Source organism: Leucopleurus acutus (genome assembly GCF_964270905.1).
Source record: "Leucopleurus acutus genome assembly, chromosome: 11".
Taxonomy (NCBI): Eukaryota; Metazoa; Chordata; class Mammalia; order Artiodactyla; family Delphinidae; genus Leucopleurus; species Leucopleurus acutus.
This window is the reverse complement of record NC_139152.1, coordinates 39,611,363-39,634,963: the sequence shown is the minus strand read 5'-3', so window position 1 is coordinate 39,634,963 and position 23,601 is coordinate 39,611,363. Positions and strand designations below refer to the sequence as shown.

Sequence of the window (23,601 nt, the reverse complement as noted above, 5' to 3'; positions counted from 1 at the left end):
TTTATGTAGGTTAGTTACATTAGAATCTTTAAACTGATCTGTCCTATTCCTAAACCTGTAGGAGCCTACAGGCTTAGGAAGGATACTTTCACAGCAAAAGAGAGCTGGGTTGGGATTTTTTCCCTAAGTACCTGCCTCCTTTCTTAGGCCCACTAGGAGCATTCCTGCCTGATATCTTGGGTGTACTCAAGCTTCATAGCTATGGATACGTTTTAGATGCTCAATATAGTAAGCACTAGATATTCTAGGTACCTGTATCCTGGCCTTGTATGTTTAAAACCTTCCAAATACTAATATTGGCCAACGTCTGCTGGGCATTTACCTCATGTTATGCAGTAGTTTTTTGAACTCAAATACCTTTTTTTTTTTTTTTTCCGGTACGTGGGCCTCTCACTGTTGTAGCCCCCCCCTGTTGCGGAGCACAGGCTCCGGACGCACAGGCTCAGTGGCCGTGGCTTACGGGCCCAGCCGCTCCGCGGCATGTGGGATCTTCCCGGACCCGGGCATGAACCTGTGTCCCCTGCATCGGCAGGCGGACTCTCAACCACTGCGCCACCAGGGAAGCCCCCAAATACCTTTTTTTTAAAAAACATCTTTATTGGACTATAATTGCTTTACGGTGTTGTGTTAGTTTCTGCTGTATAACAAAGTGAATCAGCTATATGTAAACATATATCCCCATATCCCCTCCGTCTTGCGTCTCCCTCCCACCCTCCCTATCCCACCCCTCTAGGTGGTCACAAAGCACCTACCTGATCTCCCAGCGCTATGTGGCTGCTTCCCACTAGCTATCTGTTTTGCATTTGGTAGTGTGTATATGTCAGTGCTACTCTCTCACTTCGTCCCAGCTTACCCTTCCCCCTCCCCGTGTCCTCAAGTTCATTCTCTACGTCTGCATCTTTATTCCTGTCCTGTCCCCAGGTTCATCAGAACCATTTTTTTTAGATTCCATGTATATATGTTAGCATACGGTATTTGTTTTTCTCTTTCTGACTTACTTCACTCTGTATGACAGACTCTAGGTCCACCCATATCACTACAAATAACTCAATTTTGTTTCTTTTTATGGCTGAGTAATATTCCATTGTGTATATGTGCCACATCTTCTCTATGCATTGGACACTTAGGTTGCTTCTATGTCCTGGCTATTGTAAATAGTGCTGCAGTGAACGTTGTGGTACGTCTCTTTTTGAATTATGGTTTTCTCAGGGTATATGCCCAGTAGTGGGATTGCTGGGTCATATGGTAGTTCTATTTTTAGTTTTTTAAGAAACCTCCATACTGTTCTCCATAGTGACTGTATCATTTTACATTCCCATCAACAGTGCAAGAGGGTTCCCTTTTTTCCACACTCTCTCCAGCATGTATTGTTTGTAGATTTTTTTGACGATGGCCATTCTGACCGGTGTGAGGTGATAACCTCATTATGCTTTTGATTTGCATTTCTCTAATGATTAATGATGTTGAGCATCCTTTCATGTGTTTGTTGGCCATCTGTATGTCTTCTTTGGAGAAATGTCTATTTAGTTCTTCTGCCCATTTTTGGATTGGGTTGTTTGTTTTTTTGATATTGAGCTGCATGAGCTGCTTGTATATTTTGGAGATTAATCTTTTGTCAGTTGTTTCATTTGCAAATATTTTCTCCCATTCTGAGGGTTGTCTTTCGTCTTGTTTATGGTTTATTCTAAGTGTTTTATCTGTTCTACTCATGTCATAGTCACCACAACCCTTGAAGGTAGATACTGTAATTTTATCATCTCCATTTAATAAAGAAACAAGGCATAGAAAGATTAAGAAACTTGCAAGGTTACGTGACTAGTAAGTAGCAGAGGCAGGATTCAGACCCAAGCATTGGGTCTTATCTATTATGTCATACTGCCTCAGAATCTTAAATTGGATCCCGTTTTAGGATTAGATGTATAGGATTTGAGAACCATGTCTTGTCCAGTAGGTTGATTTTCTATGGGGCCAGCTGAACTAACCCTACTGTCTTTGCCATTGGTGAGTTTATAAGATATAAATTTCAGAAGTTCATCACTCCCTGAATAATATCTTTGACAAAGAATAGTAAAGAAATTATGGTTTGATGTCTTGCTTTAGGGGAAACATCCCTTGCTTCTTGTGGCTCAGAATAGTGATATTAGAACATTGGGTCAAATAACAGGGGAAAAAAAGAGCTCACGAAATCAAAGGGCAAAATGAAAATCAAGAACAGTCATAAGTATCCACCAATTAAGTGTTTTTGATTTGGAGGTATTAATCTGTGGTCTTTTACCATTTCTTGACTGCCACTGCTAAATGGGAAAGAGTCAGTTATTCTATAGGGATTGTAGCTCGTGTTTGTTGTAAATTATACAGAACCTTCTAGGGGGCAGCAATGAGTAGGATATGAGCTGAGTTCTTGCTATATATTCTGGTATTACCTCAGTGAGCTCCCTTACAGAGGCAGCATTCATCAGGACATATTTTCCATTCCCTGGGCCCACCAGAGGCTGGATTTTTACCAAACAAAGTTCATGGAAATTACATTACTTAGAAGAGACAAGGGAAAGGAAAGATTCCTTGCCTACTTTATCTCTACCACACCTACCCATAACTTTTGTAAGGAGTACTTGTCTTCTGAGTTCAGAATAATGTTAACCTTGAAAGCAGGTGCAAATTCACATGTCCATGATGATGATGAGAACTGTTATAATAAGTACTTTAATAACTATTTTAACTATTTTAAAAAGCACCATTTTCAAAGTACCACATTTCTCAGGCTTTTAGAATTACTGCCCTTGAGAAGCTAATACCATTCTGAAGGGGAATTAGTAGATATCCTTAATTATTCATAATCATTTTAAAATACTTAATTCCATTTCTTAATTGTGAACTCTCAATCTTTTGCAAGTAATTTGCTCTCTCTTCACTGCTATTCTCCTTCCCGCAAACAGATATTTTCATTAATAACCATTTCTTTTCTTTTCATTTCTCATGTCAGTTTTATAGGCTGCATTAAAATTTTCTCCAAAAGAAGGTGGTTGACACGTTATTTCTACTGTTTTATAGACAAGGAGTATAAGGTCCTAGAAATGAAAGGGATCAGGTTTAGTTTATAAGGAAAGTAAAATCCAGAAGTCCTGTCTTTGGGATATGTACAGAAAGCCATTAGGCTACCCTTTCTCTGCTCTCTTTCCTAAAAGAAGAGTAGGCCACAGTGCCTGTTCATACAATAGGCTTTCTAACATGTTTTTTTTTTTTCTTAACATCTTTATTGGAGTATAATTGCTTTACAGTGTTGTGTTAGTTTCTGCTGTATAACAAAGTGAATGTCCTCCAGTCCATTCTCTACGTCTGTGTCTTTATTCCTGTCCTGCCCCTAGGTTCATCACAACCATTGTTTTTTAGATTCCATGTATCTGTGTTAGCATACGGTATTTGTTTTTCTCTTTCTGACTTACTTCACTCTGTATGACAGACTCTCAGTCCATCCACCTCACTACAAATAACTCAATTTCGTTTCTTTTTATGGCTGAGTAATATTCCATTGTATACATGCACCACTTCTTCTTTATCCATTCATCTGTCCCTGGACACTTAGGTTGCTTCCATGTCCTGGCTATTGTAAATAGAGCTGCAATGAACATTGTGGTACATGACTCTGTTTTTTATTTTTTACTTTAAAATATTTTTATTTATTTGTTTTTATTTTTGGCTGTATTGGGTCTTTGTTGCTGTGCTCGGGCTTTCTCTAGTTGTGGTGAGTGAAGGCTACTGTTCGTTGCGGTGCGCAGGCTTCTCATTGTCGTGGCTTCTCTTGTTGCAGAGCATGGGCTCTAGGCACAAGAGCTTCAGTAGTTGTGGCTCGCGGCCTCTAGAGCGCAGGCTCAGTAGTTGTGGCGCATGGGCTTAGTTGCTCCGTGGCATGTGGGATCTTCCCAGACCAGGGCTCGAACCCATGTCCCCTGCATTGGCAGGCGGATTCTTAACCACTGCACCACTAGGGAAGCCCCCACGACTCTTTTTGAATTATGCTTTTCTCAGGGTATATGCACAGTAGTGGGATTGCTGGGTCATATGGTAATTCTATTTTTAGTTTTTTAGGGAACCTCCATACTGTTCTCCATAGTGGCTGTATCAATTTACAGTCCCACCAACAGGGCAAGAGGGTTCCCTTTTCTCCACACCCTCTCCAACATTTATTGTTTGTAGAGTTTTTGATGATGGCCATTCTGACCAGTGTGAGGTGATACCTCATTGTAGTTTTGATTTGCATTTCTCTAATGATTAGTGATGTTGAGCATCCTTTCATGTGTTTGTTGGCAATCTGTATATCTTCTTTGGAGAAATGTCTGTTTAGTTCTTCTGCCCATTTTTGGGTTGGGTTGTTTGTTTTTTTGATATTGAGCTGCATGAGCTGCTTGTATATTTTGGAGATTAATTCTTTGTCAGTTGCTTCGTTTGCAAATATTTTCTCCCATTCTGAGGGTTATCTTTTCGTCTTGTTTATGGTTTCCTTTGCTGTGCAAAAGCTTTTAAGTTTCATTAGGTTCCATTTGTTTGTTTTTGTTTCTATTTCTCTAGGAGGTGGGTCAAAAAGGATCTTGCTGTGATTTATGTCATAGAGTGTTCTGCCTATGTTTTCCTCTAAGAGTTTTATAGTGTCTGGCCTTACATTTAGGTCTTTAATCCATTTTGAGTTTATTTTTGTGTATGGTGTTAGGAAGTGTTCTAATTTCATTCTTTTACATGTAGCTGTCCAGTTTTCCCAGCACCACTTATTGAAGAGGCTGTCTTTTCTCCATTGTATACTCTTGCCTCCTTTATCAAAGATAAGGTGACCATATGTGTGTGGGTTTATCTCTGGGCTTCTATCCTGTTCCATTGATCTATATTTCTGTTTTTGTGCCAGTGCCATACTGCCTTGATTACTGTAGCTTTGTAGTATAGTCTGAAGTCCAGGAGACTGATTCCTCCAGCTCAGTTCTTCTTTCTCAAGATTGCTTTGACTATTCAGGGTCTTTCGTTTCCATACAAATGGTGCAATTTTTTGTTCCAATTCTGTGAAAAATGCCATTGGTAGTTTGATAGGGATTGCATTGAATCTGTAGATTGTTTTGGGTGGTATAGTCATTTTCACAATGTTGATTCTTCCAATCCAAGAACATAGTATATCTCTCCATCTGTTTGTATCATCTTTAATTTCTTTCATCAGTGTCTTACAGTTTTCTGCAAACAGGTCTTTTATCTCCTTAGGTAGGTTTATTCCTAGGTATTTTATTCTTTTTGTTGCAATGGTAAATGGGAGTGTTTCCTTAATTTCTCTTTCAGGTTTTTCATCATTAGTGTATTAGAATGCAAAAGATTGCTGTACATTAATTTTGTATCCTGCTACTTTACCAAATTCATTGATTAGCTTTAGTAGTTTTCTGGTAGCATCTTTAGGATTCTCTATGTATAGTATCATGTCATCTGCAAACAGTGACAGTTTGATTTCTTCTTTTCTGATTTGGATTCCTTTTATTTCTGTTTCTTCTCTGATTGCTGTGGCTAAAACTTCCAAAACTATGTTGAATAATAGTGGTGAGAGTGGGCAACCTTGTCTTGTTCCTGATCTTAGTTGAAATGGTTTCAATTTTTCACCATTGAGGACAATGCTGACTGTGGGTTTGTCATAGATAGCCTTTATTATGTGAGGTAGGTTCCTTCTGTGCCTACTTTCTGGAGGCTTTTTATCATAAATGGGTGTTGAATTTTCTCAAAAGCTTTTTCTGCATCTACTGAGATGATCATATGGTTTTTCTCCTTCAGTTTGTTAATATGGTGTATCACATTGATTGATTTGCATATATTGAAGAATCCTTGCATTCCTGGGATAAACCCTACTGGATCAGGGTGTATGATCCTTTTAGTGTGCTGTTGGATTCTGTTTGCTAGTATTTTGTTGAGGATTTTTGCATCTATGTTCATCAGAGATACTGGCCTGTAATTTTCTTTTTTTGTGACATCTTTGTCTGGTTTTGGTATCAGGGTGATGGTGGCCTTTTAGAATGAGTTTGGGAGTATTCCTCCCTCTGCTATATTTTGGAAGAGTTTTAGAAGGATAGGTGTTACCTCTTCTCTAAATGTTTGATAGAATTTGCTTGTGAAGCCATCTGGTCCTGGGCTTTTGTTTGCTGGAAGATTTTTAATCACAATTTCCATTTCAGTGCTTGTGATTGGTCTGTTTATGTTTTCTCTTTCTTTCTGGTTCAGTCTCGGAAGGTTGTGCTTTTCTAAGAATTTGTCCATTTCTTCCAGGTTGTCCATTTTACTGGAATAGAGTTGCTTGTAGTAATCTCTTATGATCCTTTGTATTTCTGCAGTGTCAGTTGTTACTTCTCCTTTTTCATTTCTAATTCTGTTGAGTCTTCTCCCTTTTTTCTTGATGAGTCTGGCTAATGGTTTATCAATTTTGTTTATCTCCTCAAAGATCCAGCTTTTAGTTTTATTGATCTTTGCTATTGTTTTCTTCATTTCTTTTTCATTTATTTCTGATCTGATCTTTATGATTTCTTTCCTTCTGCTAACCTTGGGGTTTTTTTTGTTCTTCGTTCTCTAATTGCTTTAGGTATGAGGTTAGGTTGTTTATTTGAGATGTTTCTTGTTTCTCGAGGTTGGATTATATTGCTCTAAACTTCCCTCTTAGAACTGCTTTTGCTGCATCCCATAGGTTTTGGGTCATCGTGTTTTCATTGTCATTTGTTTCTAGGTATTTTTTGATTTCCTCTTTGATTTCTTCAGTGATCTCTTGGTTATTAAGTAGTGTATTGTTTAGCCTCCATGTGTTTTTATTTTTTACAAATTTTTTCATGTAATTGATATCTAGTCTCATAGCATTGTGATCAGAAAAGATACTTGATACGATTCAATTTTCTTAAATTTACCAAGGCTTTTGTTGTCCCAAAACATTTGTTGTCCCAAGATATGGTCTATCCTGGAGAATGTTCCATGAGCACTTGAGAAGAAAGTGTATTCTGTTGTTCTTGGATGGAATGTCCTGTAAATATCAATTAAGTCCATCTTGTTTAATGTGTCATTTAAAGATGTGTTTTCTTATTTATTTTCATTTTGGATGATCTGTCCATTGGTGAAAGTGGGGTGTTAAAGTCCCCTGCTATTATTGTGTTACTGTTGATTTCCCATTTTATGGCTGTTAGCATTTGCCTTATGTATTGAGGTGCTCCTATATTTGGTGCAGAAATATTTACAATTGTTATATCTTCTTGGATTGATCCCTTGATCATTATGTAGTGTCCTTCTTTGTCTCTTGTAATAGCCTTTATTTTAAAGTCTATTTTGTCTGATGTGAGAATTGCTACTCCAGCTTTCTTTTGTTTTTTTGGTTCGGTATGCAGGCCTCTCACTGTTGTGGCCTCTCCCGTTGCGGAGCACAGGCTCCGGACGCGCAGGCTCAGTGGCCATGGCTCACGGGCCCAGCCGCTCCGCGGCATGTGGGATCTTCCCGGACCGGGGCACGAACCTGTGTCCCCTTCACTGGCAGGCGGACTCCCAACCACTGTGCCACCAGGGAAGCCCCAGCTTTCTTTTGATTTCCATTTGCATGGAATATCTTTTTCCACCCCCTCACTTTCAGTCTGTATGTGTCCCTAGGTCTGAAGTGGGTCTCTTGTAGACAGCATATGTGCAGGTCTTGTTTTTGTATCCATTCAGCCAGTCTATGTCTTTTGGTTGGAGCATTTAATCCATTTACATTTAAGGTAATTATGGATATGTATGTTCCTATTACCATTTTCTTAGTTGTTTTGCATTTGTTTTTATAAGTCTTTTCCTTCTCTTGTGTTTCCTGCCTCGAGAAGTTCCTTTCACATTTGTTGTAAAGCTGGTGTGGTGGTGCTGAATTCTCGTAACATTCTCGTAACTTTTGTTTATCTGTAAAGGTTTTAATTTCTCCCTCGAATCTGAATGAGATCCTTGCTGAGTAGTGTAATCTTGGTTGTAGGTTTTTCCCTTTCATCACTTTAAATATGTCCTGCCACTCCCTTCTGGCTTGCAGAATTTCTGCTGAAAAATCAGCTGTTAACCTTATGGGGATTCCCTTGTATGTTATTTGTTGCTTTTTCCTTGCTGCTTTTAATAATATTTCTTTGTATTTAATTTTTGATAGTTTGATTAATATGTGTCTCAGAGTGTTTCTCTTTCGGTTTATCCTATATGGTTCTCTCTGTGTTTCCTGGACTTGATTCACTATTTCCTTTCCCATGTTAGGGAAGTTTTTGACTGTACTCTCTTCAAATATTTTCTCAGACCCTTTCTTTTTCTCTTCTTCTTCTGAGACCCATATAATTCGAATATTGGTGTGTTTAGTGTTGTTCCAGAGGTCTCTGAGACTGTCCTCAATTCTTTTCATTCTTTTTTCTTTATTCTGCTCCCTGGCAGTTATTTCCACCATTTTGACTTCCAGCTCACTTATCCGTTCTTCTGTTATTGATTCCTTCTAGAGTATTTTTAATTTCAGTAATTGTGTTGTTCATCACTGTTTGTTTTCTCTTTAGTTTTTCTAGATCCTTGTTAAATGTTTCTTGCATTTTCTCTATTCTGTTTCCAAGATTTTGGATTATCTTTACTATCATTCCTCTGAATTCTTTTTCAGGTAGTTTGCCTATTTCGTCTTCATTATTTGGTCTTGTAGGTTTTACCTTGCTCCTTCGTTTTTAACATATTGTTTTGTTGTTTCATTTTTTGTTTTTTTTTGATGGTTGGTGCTGTATTCCTGTCTTACTGGTTGTTTGGCCTGAGACGTCCAGCACTGCAGTTTACAGGCAGTTGGATAGAGCTGGGTCTTTGTGTTGAGATGAGGACCTCCAGGAGGTCTCACTCTGATTAATATTACCTGGGGTCTGAGGTTCCTGTTAGTCCAGTGGTTTGGACTCAGAGCTCCCACTACGGGAGCTGGGGCCCAACCTCCACCCTGGGAACCAAGATCCCGCAAGGTTTGTGGCACGGTAAAAAAAAAGAAGAAAGAAAAAAAGGAGCAGTACAATATCAAAGAATAAAAGACAAAATAAAAGTAGAAAGATAAAAAATATATTAGGAAAAGTTAAAGTATAATTGAAACAACTGCAACAAGGCAAAATAAAACCACAACAGAAAAAAGGAAGAAAAGGCAGGGGTGGAGGACAAGCCAAAAGGAGAGATCACTAACAAAGTATAAAGAATAAAATAAAATTAGAAAAATAAAAGATTTATTAGTAAAAATAAAAATATAAAAGAATCAACAACAATGAATCAACAAGGTAAAACAGAACCCCAATCTAAAAGAAAAAAAGAAAAAAAAAAAAAAGCCTTGGCCATGGGGGCGGAGTTTAGGCTGGGGTGGCACTTAGGCAGGCACGGTGTTTAGAGTGGGGCAGGACCTAGGCGGGTGGGGGGTGACATTTGAGCATGGAGTGGGGCCTAGGTGGGTGACATTTAAGTGTGGGGTGTGGCCTCTGCTTAGGACCTGTGGGGAAGAGGAGAGGCAGCATGTCGAAAGTAGGGCCTCAGGAGTGAGGAGTTACGTAGTTTGGAGGTAGGGCGCTGAGTGAGGGTGTGTGGGTGGGGTTTAGGCCCAGCTCGTTGGAGGGGGTCTCCGAGTGTAGAGTCGAGGCCCTGGGTGGGGGTGTAGGGGCGGGGCTTGGGCTCTGAACAGCAGGAGGGAGGCTCCGAGGGCAGAGGATTAGGCCCGGGAGCCCAACAGGCTTCCAGGTGCCTAAGTGGACAGGGAAAGTACTGGCCCTGTTCCCTGCCGTTCCTTCGTGCCCCTCCCCCACTATCTCGCCCAGGGTCTCCTGTTGCTCCTGGACCCCTAACTGTGGGTGGGTCCTGCTGGCTGTAGGAACTCTTCCCCTCCCCCAGTCACCCCTCAGGGGTGCTGGTCCTGGAGGTCCGGCCTTAACTTTTGCTCCCCCTTCCCTCCCTCCCACTCCCTCAGGACCCGCGTGGCTGGAGGGGGCCTCAGTGGGCAGAGGATCAGGCCCGGGATCTCAGCAGGTTCCTGGGGGTTCAAGTGGGCGGCGGAAACCTGGCCACACTCCATTTTGATCCTCTACCCTCCCAGTGGTTCCCCGATTTACCCCTTCTCCTCCCTCAGCCACCCCTTGGGGCACCAGTCCCATCCCGCCTCCACCTCTCCTCCCCCTTCCTTCCCCCAATGACCCACGTCCTACCCAGTTGCTGGGGGTTCCTCCCGCCCCCTTAGGTGTCCGTGGTCCCCCACTGGTGCCTGGTAGGTGCCCTAGTTGTGAGGAGGCATGAATTCCGCATCCCCCTAGTATGCCATCTCGACTCCGCCGCCCCCAACATGTTTTTAAGAATGGATTTTTTTTTTTTTTTTTTGCCATACGTGGGCCTCTCACTGTTGCGTCCTCTCCCGCCGCGGAGCACAGGCTCCGGACGCGCAGGCTCAGCGGCCATGGCTCACGGGCCCAGCTGCTCCGCAGCACGTGGGATCCTCCTGGACCGGGCACGAATCCGCGTCCCCTGCATTGGCAGGTGGACTCTCAACCACTGCGCCACCAGGGAAGCCCAAGAATGGATTTTTGTATAGCTGAATACTTAAATTCTATACAGCTTCAAAGGACTGATGATTGACGGGATTAACATTTTACCTTCCTATAAGAAAATGAAACTTCTCAAAATTGGAATGTGGGAAGTGGCTGCCTTGTAAAGAATAGAAAATGAGGCTGGAAAGCTAATGACATACAGACGGGGATTTCTTTACCAGGTCTGGTGATTAAAAGAAATTCCTAATTAAGGGAAGGAAGACAGGGTTAAAGAGAGGAGGAATTAGTTGCAAAAGTAGATTGAAAGTCACAGTTAAACAAAAGGAAATATTTTTAAGTGTATGTCAGTACTAGAAATTATTATTTCCTGGAGATTGAGTTGAATAACTTCTGGAATCCAAGTCTAAGATTTTAGGTTAATGATCCTGAGGAGAGGACTACTTTAGGCTTTGTGTTTCTCTTTATGGCCTGCTAATTCTGCTTCTTAGAGGGCCTAAAAGTTGTTTTATAAAGCATCAGATAAATTTAGAAATACATGGAAATTATTTAGGCATACAAGTAAATGAATCAGACTTCTTCGGTCTTGATAGAATAAAATGGATCAGATTTACTCTTTCAACTTAACTAGAAAACTAGATAAAACATCAAGCAAGAATTTTCAGACATTGGATAACAGTGATTCCTGAGAGAAGGGAAATGGAAAGGATGAGCCTATGATTTCCACAGCTTACTGGGGTGGTGTGTTGAGGGGAGAGAGCTGGTAAAGCCTGGCAGTGCCTGGCAGTCTTGTGAGTGGAGGAGACAGAGTTCAGGGAGGCCAAAGTGGCTAAGGTTTGTGAGATAAATACTGGAGGGGAAGTTGCTGAACAAAGAGAAAAAAGCTCCAGAGATGTGCAGTGGGCCCCTCTCAAATCTTTGGCTGAGTACTGATCTGTACATATATGGGGAGAAACTACCAGAGCCTGGAGAAAGAACCACCAGGAAGAAGGAATGAGAACAAGCCTGAGAGCTAACACAGGTGCCAAGAATAGTTCATGTCCCAACCATCTAGAGTAGAAAAGTTGTGGGGCATTGAATAGAATCCTCAAAAGGGCATTGCTTCAAGAGTGGGGCCAAAGTGACCCTAGAATAAAGGCCGCCTGAACCCATGGTAACAAGCTTAAATACAAGTCTTGAAAGCTTGAAACTGATCCAACTAACTTAACTATATCACAGAACAAAGCCCAACAATATTTAAAGGAACACAGCAAATTCTGGTAACAACAAAACCAAACAACATGAAATTCACAATGTCTAGCATCCAATTAAAAGTTCTCAGGCATGCAAATAGAAGAAAAATATAACAAAGGGAAAAAAAAGTCACTATAGAAATACCCAGAAAAGACAAAAATGATAGGATTAGCCAAGAAAGATATTAAAACAGATATCATAAACATATTCACATGTTCAGGAAAGTAGAGGAAAGTGGACATTATGAGGAGAAAAATGGAAAATATAAAAGACCCAAATTGAACTTCTAGAGATGAAAAATACAGTATCTGAAATGAAAAATACATGAGATGAGATTAACATATTAGACACTGTGGAAGGAACAGTTAGTGAACTTGAAAATAGAGCAATAGGAACCATTTCAAATGAAATAGAAAAAAGGCTGAGAAAAGATGACTAGAGCTTAGTGAGCTCTGGGGCAGTGTCAAGCCTAAGCATGTAATTGAAGTCCCAGAAGGGAAGGTGGGGTATAAGTGGTATCAGAAAAAATGTTTAAAGAAATAACGGTGGAAGATTTTCCAAATCTGGAAATATACTGACAGATCCAAGAAATTCAGCATACCTCAAGTAGAAGAAACACCATAGTGAAATGTATAATAATCAAATTGCTAAAGACCACTGATAAAGAGAAAACTAATGAAAGCAACCAGAGGAAAAGAGACATATCATGTACAGAGGAACAAAGATCTGTCAGAAACCATGTAGGCCAGAGGACAATATAGCTACATCTTTAAAGTTCTGAAGGAGGAAAAAAAAAAAGCTTGGCAACCTAAATTCTATACCAGCAAATATATCTTTCAAAAAATAAGGCTATACTTTTTTAGGCAAACAAATGCTGAAAGAATTCATCACCAGCAGACTTCTACCATAAGAAATGTTAAAAGATATTTGTCAGGCAGAAGAAAAATATGAGGTAAAAGTTTCAGTCTACACAAGGAGTGAAGAGCAGTGGAAATGCTCTCAGTTTTTAATATCTCTGAAAGACAACTGACAAGTCAAAAGTAAAACAACATACTGTGGGGTTTATAACATGTTGAAGTAAAGTATATGACAATCATAACACAAAGGAGGGGAAAAATGGAAGTACATACTTGTTTAAGGTTCCTATACAATACATGAAGTGGTATAATGTTATACGAAGGTAGACTACAATAAGTTAAAGACATATAAATCCTAGAGCAACCAGTTAAAAACAAAAACAAAAAACAAAGAGATATCGTTATAAGCCAGTAATGGAGATAAAATGGAATTAAAAGATACCCAATCCAAAGGAAGGCAGGGAAAGAGGAAGGATACAAAGAACAGATGGGACAAATAGTAAAAGAAGAACATGATGGTGGATTTAAAACCAGCCATCTCAGTAATCACATTAAATGTAAATGACCTAACCCAGCACACCCAGTAGAAATATAATGTGAGCCATCTATGTAATTTTAAGTTTTCTAGTAGTCACATTAAAAAAAAAGTAAAAAGAAACAGGTAAAGCTAATTTTATAATACATTTTATTTAACCCAATATATCCAAAATATGTTATTTTGGCATGTAAGAAATCTGAAAATATTGTTAATGAGTATTTTACCTTCTATTTAAATTGTGTGTATTTTACACTTACAACACAACTTGCATTAGTCATATTTCAAGTGCTCAAGAGTCACATTTGGCTAGTAGCTACCGTATTGGACAGTATAAACATCCCGTTAAAAGGCAGAGATTGTCAGATTAGGTTAAAAAATACGTCTACAGGAAACCTGTTTTAAATATGAAGACACATATAGGTTAAAAGTAAAAGGATGGAAAAAATATACCGTGCCAACACTAAACAAAGGAAAGATGAAGTAACTATATTAATATCACACCAAGTAGATTTCAGAGCAAGTCATATTACCAGTGATAGACTTTTCATAATGGTAAACGGGTAAGTTCATCAAGAGGATTAACAACCTAGATATGTACACACCTAACAGAACTTCAAAATAGATGAAGTAAAAACTGAGAAAACTGGAAGGGGAAATAGACAAATTTATAATTACTGTTGAAGATTTCAATACCTCTCTCTCAATAATTAACTGTTTCCAAGGAGAAGTTAAATCTAAGTGATGCTTGGTAAGAGAGGAAACATCTTGCCAAACATTAAGCCCAACTAGACAAACCTAGCACAGGGAGTAGGTTCTCCTTAGGAAATAAAAACTGCGTAAGAAGGGAAAAAAATCAGACAAAATGAGATAAATTAGTTAAGTGAATATGATGGGGTCTACGATATGGTGTGCACTCTAACATGTGGAATAAAATGACCAGAATGGAAGTTATAGTGTTTCTAACATGACTCATGGGAAGATTCCATGTCATTATAGTTTACCTCTTTAAAGTGTTTCTTAGTAGAACTAGTCCTATTGATAAACCAGGGATTTATGTGAGGTCACAGGGAGAATAATTACAGTTGTCATGACTCCATAAAAATAGATGTTGCCTGCCTCTCTTTCTCTAAAACCTTGGCAGTAATTCTAATAATTTATTACTTGAATTTGCATGTGAGAAAAATCCTGGACACAGTGAGGGATGCAGTAACATAGAGCTTACCTGAAGTCTGCCTTCTTGGTTTCTATAATATTATTAGATTAGATCTTTTTAGGAGTGAGTGACCTTCTGACTCATAATATTCAGGGGTTGTTGCTTGGTTAGTCTTTCGGGTTTTCTGGTTGACAAGGATAAGTCTAATTTAAAAATCAGAATGAGGGAGACTTCCCCAGTGGCGCAGTGGCTAAGAATCTGCCTGCCAATGCAGGGGACACGGGTTCGAGCCCTGGTCCAGGAAGATCCATGCCCCAGAGCAACTAAGCCCGTGTGCCACAACTACTGAGCCTGAGCTCTAGGGCCTGCGTGCCACAACTACTGAGCCCGCGTGCCGCAACAACTGAAGCCCGCGCGCCTAGAGCCTGTGCTCCACAACAAGAGAAGCTACCGTAAGTAGCCCATGCACCACAAGGAATAGTAGCCCCCACTCGCCACAACTAGAGAAAGCCTGTGCACAGCAACGAAAACCCAACACAGCCAAAAATAAATACAATTAAATCTTTAAAAAAAAAAAATTCAGAATGAGTATGTAGAGGGGAAAATCTGGAGGGGTAAAATAGGAAAACAGCTTTTTTTCCCCCTGAAAGTTATCTTGGTCTCTGCTTAGGAACACTGTCATGCTCAGGACTTTTAGAACATTTATTTCCTAAGTCAATTATAAGGGTTCAAAGTGTGAAATTGGGAAGGGTTAAAGTCAGGATTGTGTTGTGAAATGTTTTACTTCTATATGCATGAGAAAACAATAGTTTGGCTGGTTTACTGCGTGAGAAGGAGGATATAAATAACAGTCATTTATGTCATTGTGGTAACATACAGGAAAAGGATTGAGTCCTTAGTTTGAAAACACGGTAGGCTTTTCTTTTAAAGAGAAGTTTTTTTCAGCTTCAACCTGGCAGCTCTTCAAATAAAATCACAAAGGAATAAGACACTATAAACAACCATTCCACCCCCAGACAGGGCTGCATAGACAAGTAGGCACTCATGGCCAAAGCTGCGAAGGCAGCAGGAAGGGCAGCTCTTCAGGCACCAGGAGCTGCAGCAAGCAGAGGCAAGTGTGGGCCCCCAAAAGAGGGACAAGTGCAAGACAAACAGTAGGCACAGGGCTGACTTATTACTCCTAGCCCCCTATTCCAAAGGGAATTGAAGATCTTCTGAAGCTAAGAGAGTCCTGCGTGCAGAAAGGCTCTCACCATGGAAGGGGAGGGACCCTTGTCTTCACAAAATACAAGCAAATGCTCTGACCATCACTGCTCCTCTTTCATCTGAAGCACTGTGATCCCTTCTCTCATTTCTTTTTCCTTTATCTTCAGCCCTCTGTGAGATGACGTGTAGGATTCTTTTTGTTCTCCTAACTCCTAGCTTGTTTTTTTGGTATGATTGTGTCTTGGCTGAACTATGGCAATTTTCCTCATTTGTATAGAGTAAGAGCTGAAAAACTGAGGAGAAAAACTCGGATCTAAATTCTGCCTCAGATGTCAGATTACATGTCCTCAGTTAATGGGAGGGAACATTGAAGCCACTAAACTCCCTCCTACTGAGATACAGTAGAAATGAAAAAGAACCCAGACCACTCCATAGAGCTAATTAATGAGCTGACTTTGGAGGAAGCCATTTCCCTCTCAGTGGAGAAACCTTGGTTGGAGGCAGAACTGAAGCAGTGGAAGAGGGATTCTTAGTGTGGTGTCCTGATCACTAGGTCTCTGTTCCTGTTCAGCTGGCTTGGTCTTTAGCTTTATAAGTCCACTCTCTCAAAATAACAAAATGAAATAAGAAGCCAAACAGCTCAGTCTGTGTAGGTCCAGCTAAACTTAATTGGTTTCTGGCACTCTTTCCTCCTGAAAAATAAGATAGTCATGTGTAGCATGACACTCATTTATGTCATCCTTTTCACTTCAGGGTAACGATCCCAAAGGTGGTATACCCCTCTGATGGGCACCTGGGGGAGATATATCTCCGCGGCTTTCATGTGCTTGGCTATCCTTATCTCTCTCTGATTTCTTCTACTTCCGTCCTCAGTCCTTGTTGCCTGTTGTAATATATAACTTGTCTGCCCCCTTGGAGGGTTTGGCTTACAGTGACTGACAGGTTGTCTGCCTGTTCACTTCACCCCCTGGATTGAAGGGTTTATTTAGCCTCATAGCATGGCTAATATTGTGGGATAGAATGCCAGAGGAATCAGTCCCTTCCTGCTGATTTTCTCTCACTAGAGGATGTAGATTATAGCTGTGAAATCTGTGCTTGCTGAGCAGATCCTCCTGCATTCCTGGCTGCCTTCACAAGCCGAGAAGCATCCTTTAGCACCATGATCTTCGGGGGCAGGGTTAGATTAAAAACGTGGATTGGAGAAATCTGTGATCCTAATTGTGTCATAATTCATTGTCATTATTGTAAATAACTGAGCTCCAGTTACCTGTTGGGCATCACTCAGCAGAGAATTAACCACAACCTGAGTCCTCTGGGCCTGTTGTTCTGTCTTCAGAGATGCAGGAAGAACAGTGTCTTTCTTCAGTCCTGGCTCTCCCTCCCACCACCCTCAGAGCTCTGCTTCATGGTGAATGTGGTTTCCCTGCAACTGCTTAGGCATCCTCATCTATAGGCCCTTTCTCTGGTCTAGACCATGCTCCGGTGTGTTCCTGGCAGTGTTCCCTGCTGCCTCCCCAGCATGTAGTTGCCTACTATTGGGCAGTAGCTCACTGCTCTGGCATTCTAGTGTGTAAATATTTGTCAAAGGACGGTGGTGTTTTCCCTTTCCCCAAAAAGCATTCTGAAAAATGTGCCTGTTTTCTTAGTCATATTTCCAAGCTTTGGATCAGTTAGCCCATTCATTCCTTGCAGTTGACAGACACTGGCCTGACCTCAGCTGGCCACATAAAGTAAGTATGCAGTAACTTCCGGCACAGTAACTTTCATGCTTTGGTACCAAGGAGTCCTGGACTTAAAGGAACCAAGGACGACATAGTCATTGTTAGAGAACACATAGTTTCATTAACATATCTCCTGTATCAAGCATTTTAATTTCTTTCACTTGTACTTGATATTGAAGGCATAAATGAAATCAACAAAAATGAGACAGCTAACCATGTAGATTCTGGGGGAGAACTTTACTCTTCATGTTTGTCATTCTACTTTCAGGTCTCATGTAATGTAGGTTATACTATATCCATGTCTGCCTCTATAAAGGTGACATTGCTGAGCTACTACCAGTTTAGAGATGTTTTTCCAGTATAGTTGATGGTTTATTCTGTCACTCAATTCTACTTGAGGCCAAAACAGTTTGCTTCTGCTAGGTGGCTTGTTAGGCTGAAAATGCAATCCTTAGTCATGGAGCAGAATTTTCTATCTTTGTGCAGAATCAGGAGACCTACATAGAAGGATTGAACTACTGATCTTAGCTTTATTAACACTAGACTCTGAGCTCAGGATTTATTTAAATTACTCGCACAGTCCCGATAGATTAAAGGAACTGCTAGTGTGTACCTCATTTAACTGCTTGTACTCCTTCCTTTCGTTTTCTCTGAGTCTCACCTTGTACCACCCCTTCCTCCTCATTTTCCAGTATTTTTAACCTGATCTTCAGTCTTCTACAAGTCCGACCAACATCTTTCCATATGTATCCGGACCCATATATATACACGTGTGTGTGTGTGTGTGTGTGTGTGTATACACACACACACACACATCAGCTTTTTCTGTTTTCAATGTTTCTAACCACCTCAACACCTTCCTCCCTTCTAGTCAGAATTTGATATAGGGACATGAGGCTGTTGGGTGTTGAAGTCATAATTGAATTGATTAGGAAACTAACCTATGCTGTGCAATATAGCAACTGTGTTTCCGTCTTACAACACAACTATTTTGAAAGGCTGGAGTATCTAGTTTAATACATATACTTTCTTCCCACAGATCATCAATTTCTACATGAATATGCTGATGGAGCGAAGTAAAGAGAAGGGATTGCCAAGTGTGCATGCATTTAATACCTTTTTTTTCACTAAGTTAAAAACGGCTGGTTATCAAGCAGTGAAACGTTGGACCAAGAAAGTGGATGTCTTTTCTGTTGACATTCTTTTGGTGCCCATTCACCTGGGAGTGCACTGGTGTCTTGCTGTGAGTGCCTCTTTTATTACTGATAAAATTTAAAAGAAATCTATGTAATTATAGAATACACAGAGAGTAGTGAATATTAGTTCTACATTTTCACTAGATGACTGACAGAAAAAGTAGCATTTAGTTGTCTAAAAATTGGATAGATCAGTGAACTCCCTGTCAAGAGTGGGAGATACTTAGTCTTGGAAGAAAGCTGTGGAGTTTTCCTTTTCTGGAAATATTTAAAAAGGGAGTTATAAGTCAAAGCAGGCTAAAGGCAAGGCATGGGGAGTAAAAGTGACTTCTTAATGATGCTGCCAACTCAGATTCTATGACTGTTATTTTCTGCCTAATCATGACTTGTCTTGCATACTTGGTAATTTAATATTTTTTATGACTCTGAGGACATGGATACATGAGCTTAATATATTAATAAAAGTATAAAAAGTATTTCACAGCCTGTTTTGAGTTACCTTTGAAAAGCATAAGCCAAAAGGAAGTTCTCCAAGTAAAGAAACAAAACCTAGACTCTTTTACCATCTTTCAGAAAATGTATGGACATTATCTCACTCAACTTACGTTCTCTGAAGAGCATGTTTTGTCTTCACTGTTACCCACAGTGCAGATGGAGAACCTGAATACTAGAAAAAGGTTTCAGGGCAATTACTGGAGCCACCAGTCAATTAGCCCCCATCGCAGTTCTGAGTAAATAATCCCCCTGTTCTTCTCTCCTCTGCAGATTAAGCATGGTATAACGCTAAGCATCCATCAGACTTGTCATGATATCATAGGAAATCTGGCAGGAGGTTCCAAACTCCAGGGAAGGAAAAAGCTGAGAAACCAGTTTTCTTCACTTCATAAACACAGATTTTTTTTTTTTTAATTCCCAGGTTGTAGACTTTAGAAAGAAGAATATTACCTATTACGACTCCATGGGTGGGATAAACAATGAAGCCTGCAGGATCCTCTTGTAAGTAGGGAGTTGAGGACAAAGAGTTTGATGTTGGGTATATGTTATGTTTTTCCAGCTATTGAACTCAGTTCTCTGATCCCTTCAATGTAGTGATTAATAAAGGAAATCTTTATCTTGAATAAGAATGGGTATTTTCCATCTAAGTAAGTAAAGTTTAATAATAATATAATACCAAAAATACACCCTAATGGGGATAATTACTGTCCCAGTGCTCTAAATATAGAGTGGATATATACATATAGATATAGAAACTACTTAGAAATCATCTACTCCAACCTCCTAAATTTTCAGATGAAGAAACCAAGACCCACAGAGGTGACTTACATTTGCTCAGGTCCTACTAGTTAGTGGCTCAACTGGGAACCAGAATGCAAATCTCTTTATATCCCATCTGTTTCTCTTTCCAAAATGTCTATTCCTCACTGTACCATTTTGGCAGCCAGGAGGGGGCTGGGTTCCAGAATGGTGAGCAGTTCACACTTAAGAAGAGTGCTGTATATGAGGTATGCACTCAACAAATTGTTGATTTGGATTGAATTTTCACACAGGAGAATCAAGACTATAAATAAATAAGTACCTCAGTATTGCTGGAGAAACATTTTTCTTCCATTAGATTGAGTTCTGTAGGCCCATATAAACCAAGGAGAAGCATCAGAACTTGTTCCTCAGGACGGACAGTAGGTAGGAAGAGCCTGGGTATCAAAGGCAGATGTCATGCTTCTCTTGGGTTGACAGGGCAGGCCTGAATTGTGGGACCTCCAAAGGAAGCTTAGCAGTCCAAAGATTCCCTGCCCAGTAGTATATACTGTTTCCTTAGACGCGCAGAAGAAAACTCTTCCTAAGGATTGTCAACCCCATTCTTGCAGTGGCAGCTGTCATCACTGCTCCCCAAGCTCATCTCATTCTCTCCCAATACCTTTAGGCAATACCTGAAGCAAGAAAGCATTGACAAGAAAAGGAAAGAGTTTGACACCAATGGCTGGCAACTCTTCAGCAAGAAAAGCCAGGTACATTTCTCCTTGATGAGATGGAAATCCTGATACTAGGTATTAGAAAGAAAAGGATTTTACTGCTTGGTCCCCAGAGACCTTCTGTGTTAGTGTCTAGCCTCACCTCAGCTTGGTCGTTTGGTTCCTTGGGGAAGATAGAGTAAGCTATCTGTGGGAAACTAGTATTGTGTTTCTTATGAAGAACTAGGTTTTGTAAATGCCCAGCTATTTCGCTAAACTTTCATCTGTGGGAAATGTTTGCAGATTGTTTGGCCCTTGTGGGAGGGGCCAGCTTTTACACCCTTGGGTCTCATGGAAATCTAAGATAGTCTCCTATGTGATTAATATGAAATACACAGGCTGGACTGAGATGCTGAATTTTTTTCTCTGAGCCTCTGTTGTTCTGAGTGGGGGACCAGGGTCATCTCTTCAAAATTCAGGGAAACCTGTAAAATTTATATCCTTTGGCTCTTATTTATAATCTAAGAAAGAAGGAAGCTTGGAAAGATGTCACTTTTTTTATTGTTTTTGGCCTTTCAGGAAATTCCACAGCAGATGAATGGAAGCGACTGTGGCATGTTTGCCTGCAAATATGCTGACTGCATTACCAAAGACAGACCAATCAACTTCACACAGGTGAGCCAAGCCTTCAGGAGGGAGCTCTATGACCACCCCGTCTCCAGGCTGCCAGATAGATGTTTTTCCCTCCACTTGCTCCACTTAGGGGCTCTGCTTCAGCTTGTGGCTCATAACACGGGTGGTACTGCCTGTGCCGCCTCACAAGAAAAAGGGTAGTGATAGGCCACATCCTGGGTTACCATATATCACATATTGTGATGTATGGGCAGAGCCTTCTTCTCCGCCCATCTCTCCCACCTACCTCAAATCCTGTGAGAAGCAGAGAACTGGGACCAGAGCAAGTTTCCTATAGTTTCCCTTTATTTGGGTAGCAGTTAAGTTTTGGAACAGGCCACACCTTGATCTAGTATAATTTGTTATGCTGCCCTCTTCCGCTGCCCCTCACTTGATGCAGCTGGTCAGTCTTCTTATAGTTTGTGATGGTTTGTTTCTGTCCATCTGGTCCTTCGGAGACCAAGGTGGATTGAGACTAGAGATTAGGGATTATTCTGTGTCCTTCACTTAACTCTTTACTTCTGTTTAAATCAATGGCTTTCCAAGACTTTTCCACCATAGCCCTTGGGTGGAGCTCACTCTTGCAGTTCCTGTAACATCTCCTGTAAAAAGTGAGTTTTTGATTTTCAAGCTCGGATCTCATATCCTCTTAACAGTTTAACATAGAGGACTTGATAGACACCATTCTCAAAATTCTTGGAGACATTTGGGTGTACCCTGGGGACTCCTGGCAATGCCCAACAAAACTTCTAAGGTTACAACAATGGAAAATAGCAATAAAGATAGTAATAGAAAAAAACAATAGAAAGAAAAAAAATCACATGTGATAAAGAATGAGCCATTTGAAAGATCAGAAATTCAGCTGAGATTATTTTAGTTGAAAACCTCAAGACGGAAAGGAGTGCTAGGTCTGCATACAAGAAATGAAAATAAGGGTGTCTCTGTGTTCCTACAGCAACACATGCCCTACTTCCGGAAGCGGATGGTCTGGGAAATCCTCCATCGAAAGCTCTTGTGAAGACTGTCTCAATTAGCAGACGTGGACTTGTGGGAGACCAGCTCTTTGTTGTCTACGGCCAGAGACCTTGGAAACAGCTGCTCCCAACCCTCTGTTCTTGTAAAGTCCTTGATCCTGGACCAGGCCCTGGAGAGATGCACTCACAAGCACATCTGCCTTTCCTTTTGTATCTCAGATACTATTTTTGCAAAGAAACTTTGGTGCTGTGAAAGGGGTGAGGGACATCCCTAAGCTGAAGAGAGAGACTGCTTTTCACTTCTTCAGTTCTGCCATCTTATTTTCAAAGGGCTCCAGCCTCACTCAGTCTCTAATTAGGGGCCTGAGAGAAGCTTGGAAAGACTCTTGATTTCATGTAAACTCTTGTTGTTAGGCCTTACTAAGAGGTAGGAAAGGACGTGGGCAAAAAGGTAGGGATGAAAACCACCAGCATATACACGCACACATACATAAACACAGGATTTTCAAGATATGTCACTGGGAAAGTGACTGTTAACTGGACTTTGGGGCACCTGCGTAATTCCCTCCTCCAGGACTTTTCCTATTTATATGCCCCTTTGTGAAATCCGTCTGCTTCTGTACAAGGCTGTTTTATCATCTGTAGCTTCTTCCTCTCCTGAGGCACAACACGTGAGCCCTGGATGGACCCCAAAGTCCCAGGCAGTCCTTTCCTTAAAAGCAGAGGCTTGCATGTGCTCACAACACATGATATGGGGAAGACCCACCCAGGGAGCGGTTTAGTGGAGCGACAAGGCACCACTTTTACTGCTACCTACTTCTGACCAAGAAGAAGGACCTCAGTCTTTAGCATAAAATTCCAGCATTGGATGAATGCAGGTCTAGTTTGGTCTGTGGCTAGCTAGTTTAAATATGTTTCTAACCACAGAGAATTTAATATATATATATATTTCACAGGGATATGTTTTTGTTTTTTTTTTTTGAAGGCTGAATGTGTTCACCATTTTAGCCTGTAGGTTTATTACCATTTTCCAAATTTAGCTCCAGCACGCACAGATCCCAGCCCCTATGTGTAGGGTGTTTGTGGACTTCCTAACAGAATATTTTGATTCCTGGATGGATTTGGCTTAGGGGTAGAGGTTACAGAGGGAGGCGAGATTTTCAACTGGAAAACGGGTGGAATTTGTACTGATCAACCTGAGAATGAAAAACTGCTATTCCTTTTGTTCTATGTGGCATCTCCCCACCCTCTGAGCGCTCCTCAGGCTAGATAGTGAAATGATCCAATGCCAGTGTCATTTTGTACTTAAGTTCCAAAATAGGAACATTTTATACTTTTTTCTGTATTGTAATAGGTAGTTTTGTACGAAATCTTTTCTTCTCTTCCCATGTACCTCATCCTTTCCAACATTGTGCTTTCTCCCTGGGCTTATTTGAAAATTTTACTCTGTTTTATATCAAGCTTGTTTAGTACATTTTTCTATGTGTTACCACAGGTTACAATTTGAAAAGAAAACTATTTTTTTTAAATATTCCATTGTTAACTGAATGTTACTGTTTTCCACTCCAGCAACTAGATG

The 23,601-nt window shown here is 40.5% G+C and overlaps 1 protein-coding gene across 3 annotated transcripts in view; it reads left to right on the top strand.

Moving 5' to 3' along the window:
- Positions 1 to 22,188, top strand: part of SENP1 (SUMO specific peptidase 1) — a 58,073-nt gene extending 35,885 nt beyond the window's left edge. For all 3 annotated transcript variants that reach the window (XM_082851129.1, XM_082851128.1, XM_082851127.1), the window contains 5 exons: positions 18,271 to 18,474; positions 19,344 to 19,423; positions 20,349 to 20,433; positions 20,956 to 21,051; positions 22,004 to 22,188. In XM_082851129.1, coding sequence (XP_082707255.1) covers positions 18,271 to 18,474; positions 19,344 to 19,423; positions 20,349 to 20,433; positions 20,956 to 21,051; positions 22,004 to 22,066 — 528 coding nt within the window. In that variant the 3' untranslated portion in view covers positions 22,067 to 22,188. The remainder of the gene's footprint in view (positions 1 to 18,270; positions 18,475 to 19,343; positions 19,424 to 20,348; positions 20,434 to 20,955; positions 21,052 to 22,003) is intronic.
- Positions 22,189 to 23,601: the final 1,413 nt, after the last annotated feature.